The sequence below is a fragment of the Schistocerca americana genome, unplaced genomic scaffold (assembly GCF_021461395.2).
Source record: "Schistocerca americana isolate TAMUIC-IGC-003095 unplaced genomic scaffold, iqSchAmer2.1 HiC_scaffold_1463, whole genome shotgun sequence".
Classification (NCBI taxonomy): Eukaryota; Metazoa; Arthropoda; class Insecta; order Orthoptera; family Acrididae; genus Schistocerca; species Schistocerca americana.
Window position 1 is genome coordinate 24,345 of NW_025725547.1, and position 4,947 is coordinate 29,291.

The 4,947-nt window shown below is 55.0% G+C and overlaps 1 protein-coding gene across 1 annotated transcript; it reads left to right on the forward strand.

Moving 5' to 3' along the window:
* Positions 1-555: 555 nt before the first annotated feature.
* LOC124568335 (repetin-like) lies at positions 556-3,298 on the forward strand. Its single transcript, XM_047131052.1, has 3 exons — positions 556-908; positions 1,000-2,374; positions 2,417-3,298. Exons 1-3 carry the CDS (start codon positions 556-558, stop codon positions 3,296-3,298), a joined length of 2,610 nt encoding a protein of 869 aa, XP_046987008.1.
* Positions 3,299-4,947: the final 1,649 nt, after the last annotated feature.

Genomic DNA, 4,947 nt, shown 5'->3' on the forward strand with positions numbered 1-4,947 from the left:
CGAGGACAGCTCAATTTGAGAGGACAGCTCAACTTGAGAGGACAGCTCAACTTGAGAGGAAAGCTCAATTTGACAGCTCAACTTGAGAGGACAGCTCAACTTCAGAGGACAGCTCAACTTGAGACGACAGCTCAACTTGAGATGGCAGCTGAACTTGAGAGGGCAGCTCAACTTGAGACGACAGCACAGCTTGCGAGGTCAGCACAGCTTGCGAGGACAGCAAAGCTTGCGACGACAGCACAGCTTGCGAGGACAGCACAGCTTGCGAGGACAGCACAGCTTGCGAGGGCAACAGAGCTTGCGCGGAAAGCAGAGGTTGCGAGGACAGCTCAGCTTGAGATAACAGCTAAACTTGAGAGGACAGTTCAACTTGAGCGGACTGTACGACTTGAGAAGATAGCACAACTTGCGAGGACAGCAAAGCTTGCGAGAACAGCAAAGCTTGCTAGGACAGCAAAGCGTGAGAGGACAGCACGGCTTCTGAGGACAGCACGGCTAGCGAGGACAGCACGGCTTGCGAGGACAGCAGAGGTTGGGAGGACAGCTTAGCTTGCGATGACAGCACAGCTTGCGAGGACAGCTCAAACTGAGAGGACTGCTCAACTTGAGAGGACAGCTCAACTTGAGAGGACAGCACAACTTGTGAGGACAGCATATCTAGAGAGGACTGCTCATCGAGAGAGGACAGCTCAACTTGAGAGGACAGCTCAACTTGAGAGGACAGCTCAACTTGAGAGGACAGCTCATCTTGAGAGGACAGCTCAACTTGAGAGGACAGCTCAACTTGAGAGGACAGCTCAACTTGAGAGGACAGCACAACTTGAGAGGACAGCACAGCTTCCGAGGACAGCAAAGCTTGCCAGGAAAGCAAAGCTTGCGAGGACAGCACGGATTGCGATGACAGCACGGCTTGCGAAGACAGCACGGCTTCCGATGACAGCATAGCTTGCGAGAACAGCACGGCTTGCGAGGACAGCACAGATTGTGAGGACGGGTCAGCTTGCGAGGAAAGCACAGCTTGCGAGGACAGCACAGCTTGCGAGGAAAGCACAGCTTACGAAGGGCAGCACAGTTTGCGAGGACAGCACAGCTTGCGAGGACAGCAGAGCTTGCAAGGACAGCACAGCTTGCGAGGACAGCACAGCTAACGAGGACAGCACAGCTTGCGAGGACAGCACAGCTTGTGAGGACGGCACAGCTTGCGAGGACATCACAGCTTGCGAGGACAGTTCAACTTGAGAGGACAGCTCAACTTGAGAGGACAGCTCAGCTTGAGAGGACAGCTCAACTTGAGCAGACAGCTCAACTTGAGTGGACAGCTCAACTTGAGAAGACAGCTCAACTTGAGGGGACTGCACTACTTAAGAGGAAAGCACTACTTGGGAGGAAAGCACAACTTGCGAGGACAGCAAAGCTGACGAGGACAGCAGAGCTTGCAAGGACAGCACGGCATGCGAGGACAGCACGGCTTGCACGGACAGCACAGCTTGCGAAGACAGCACAGCTTGCGAGGACAGCACAGCTTGCGAGGACAGCACAGCTTGCGAGGAAAGCACAGCTTGCGAGGACAGCACAGCTTGCGAGGAATGCACAGGTTGCGAGGACAGCTCAGCTTGAGAGGACAGCTCAACTTGACAGGACAGCTCAACTTGAGCGGACTGCTCAACTTGAGAGGAAAGCTCAACTTGAGAGGACAGCTCAACTTCAGAGGACAGCTCAACTTGAGAGGACAGCTCAACTTGAGAGGACAGCTCAACTTGAGAGGGCAGCTGAACTTGAGAGGGCAGCTCAACTTGAGGCGACAGCACAGCTTGCGAGGACAGCACAGCTTGCGAGGACAGCACATTTTGCGAGGACAGCACAGTTTGCGAGGACAGCACAGCTTGCGAGGACAGCACAGCTTGCGAGGAGAGAACGGCTTGCGAGGACAGCACAGGTTGCGAGGACAGCACAGGTTGCAAGGACAGCACAGCTTCCAAGGACAGCAAAGCTTGCGAGGACGGCCCAGCTTGTGAGGACAGCACAGCTTGCGAGGACAGCACCGCTGGGAGGACAGCACAGCTTGCGAGGACAGCACAGCTTGCGAGGACAGCACAGCTTGCGAGGACAGCACAGCTTGCGAGGACAGCTCAGATTGAGAGGACAGCTCAACTTGAGAGGAGAGCTCAACTTGAGCAGACTGCTCAACTTGAGAGGAAAGCTCAACTTGAGAGGACAGCTCAATTTGAGAGAACAGCTCAACTTGAGAGGACAGCTGCACTTGAGAGGACTGCACAACTTGAGAAGACAGCACAATTTGCGAGGACAGCAAAGCTTGCTAGGACAGCAAAGTTTGCGAGGGCAGAACAGCTTGCGAGGACAGCACGGCTTCTCAGTACAGCACGGCTAGCGAGGACAGCACGACTTGCGATGACAGCAGAGGTTGGGAGGTCAGCTCAGCTTGCGTGGACAGCAGAGCTTGCGAGGACAGCACAGCTTGCGAGGACGACATGGCTTGCGAGGACAGCACGGCTTGCGAGGACAGCACAGCTTGCGAGGACAGCACGGCTTGCGAGGACAGCACAGCTTGCGAGGACAGCACAGCTTGCGAGGACAGCTCAACTTGAGAGGACAGCTCAACTTGAGAGGACAGCTCAATTTGAGAGGACAGCTCAACTTGAGAGTACAGCTCAACTTGACAGCTCAATTTGAGACCACAGGTCAACTTGAGAGGACAGCTCAACTTGAGAGGACAGCTCAACTTGAGAGGGCAGCTGAACTTGAGAGGGGAGCTCAACTTGAGACGACAGCACAGCTTGCGTGGACAGCACAGCTTGCGAGGACAGCACAGCTTGCGAGGACAGCACAGCTTGCGAGGACAGCACAGCTTGCGAGGACAGCACAGCTTCCGAGGACAACACAGCTTGCGAGGAGAGAACGGCTTGTTAGGACAGTACAGGTTGCGAGGACAGCACAGGTTGCGAGGACAGCACAGCTTCCAAGGACAGCACAGCTTGCGAGGACAGCACAGCTTGCGAGGACAGCACAGCTTGCGAGGACAGCACAGCTTGCGAGGACAGCACAGCTTGCGAGGACAGCACAGCTTGCGAGGACAGCACGGCTTGCGAGGAAAGCACAGGTTGCGAAGACAGCTCAGCTTGAGAGGACAGCTCAACTTGGGAGGACAGCTCAACTTGAGCGGACAGCTCAAGTAGAGAGGACAGCTCAACTTGAGAGGACAGCTCAACTTGAGAGGACAGCTCATCTTGAGAGGACAGCTCAACTTGCGAGGACAGCTCGAGAGGACAGCTCATCTTGAGAGGACAGATCTACTTGAGAGGACAGCTCTACTTGAGACGACAGCTCAACTTGAGAGGACAGCACAACTTGAGAGGACAGCACAGCTTCCGAGGACAGCAAAGCTTGCGAGGAAAGCAAAGCCTGCGAGGACAGCACGGCTTGCGATGACAGCACGGCTTGCAAAGACAGCACGGCTTCCGATAACAGCACAGCTTGCGAGAACAGCACGGCTTGCGAGGACAGCACAGCTTGCGAGGACGGCTCAGCTTGCGAGGAAAGCACAGCTTGCGAGGACAGCACGGCTTGCGAGGACAGTTCAACTTGAGAGGACAGTTCAACTTGAGAGGACAGCTCAGCTTGAGAGGACAGCTCAACTTGAGCAGACAGCTCAACTTGAGTGGACAGCTCAACTTGAGAAGACAGCTCAATTTGAGGGGACAGCTCAACTTGACAGCTCAATTTGAGAGCACAGCTCAACTTGATAGGACAGCTCAACGTCACAGCTCAACTTGAGAGGACAGCTCAACTTCAGAGGACAGCTCAACTTGAGAGGACAGCTCAACTTGAGAGGACAGCTCAACTTGAGAGGGGAACTGAACTTGAGAGGGCAGCTCAATTTGAGACGACAGCACAGCTTGCGAGGACAGCACAGCTTGCGAGGAGAGCACAGCTTGCGAGGACAGCACAGCTTGCGAGGACAGCACAGCTTGCGAGGACAGCACAGCTTGCGAGGAGAGAACGGCTTGTGAGGACAGCACAGGTTGCGAGGACAGCACAGGTTGCGAGGACAGCACAGCTTCCAAGGACAGCACAGCTTGCGAGGACAGCATAGCTTGCGAGGACAGCGCAGTTTGCGAGGACAGCACAGCTTGCGAGGACAGCACAGCTTGCGAGGACAGCACAGCTTGTGAGGACAGCACAGCTTGCGAGGACAGCACAGCTACCAAAGACAGCACAGCTTGCGAGGAAAGCGCAGGTTGCGAGGACCCCTCAGCTTGAGCGGACTGCTCAACTTGAGAGGAAAGCTCAACTTGAGAGGACAGCTCAACTTGAGAGAACAGCTCAACTTGAGGGGACAGCTCAAATTGAGAGGACAGCTTAACTTGAGAAGACAGCTCAACTTGAGAGGACAGCACTACTTGAGAGCAAAGAACTACTTGAGAGGAAAGCACAACTTGCGAGGACAGCACAGCTTGTGAGGACAGCACGGTTTGCGAGGACAGCACGGCTTGCGAGGACAGCACGGACGGCGAGGACAGCATGGCTTGCGAAGACAGCACGGCTTGCGAGGAAAGCAGGGCTTGCGAGGACAGCACAGCTTGCGAGGACAGCACAGCTTGTGAGGACAGCACAGCTTGCGAGGACAGCTCAACTTGAGAGGACAGCTCAACTTGAGAGGACAGCTCAACTTGAGAGGACAGCTCAATTAGAGAGGACAGCTCAGCTTGAGAGGACAGCTCAACTTGAGCGGACAGCTCAACTTGAGAGGACAGCTCAACTTGAGAAGACAGCTCAACTTGAGAGGACAGCACTACTTGAGAGGAAAGCACTACTTGAGAGGAAAGCACAACTTGCGAGGACAGCACAGGTTGCGAGGACAGCACAGCTTGCGAGGACAACACAGCTTGTGAGGATGGCACGGCTTGAAAGGACAGGACAGCTTGCGAG

Excerpts from the sequence above, each read along its gene's own strand:
- LOC124568335 (XM_047131052.1), top strand. The coding sequence starts at position 556 with ATGACAGCACAGCTTGCGAGGACAGCTCAAACTGAGAGGACTGCTCAA. Across the intron at positions 909-999 it reads CGGATTGCGATGACAGCACG|CTTGCGAGGAAAGCACAGCT; the intron begins GCTTGCGAAGAC and ends AGGACGGGTCAG. Across the intron at positions 2,375-2,416 it reads GAGGACAGCACGGCTTCTCA|CAGAGGTTGGGAGGTCAGCT; the intron begins GTACAGCACGGC and ends TTGCGATGACAG.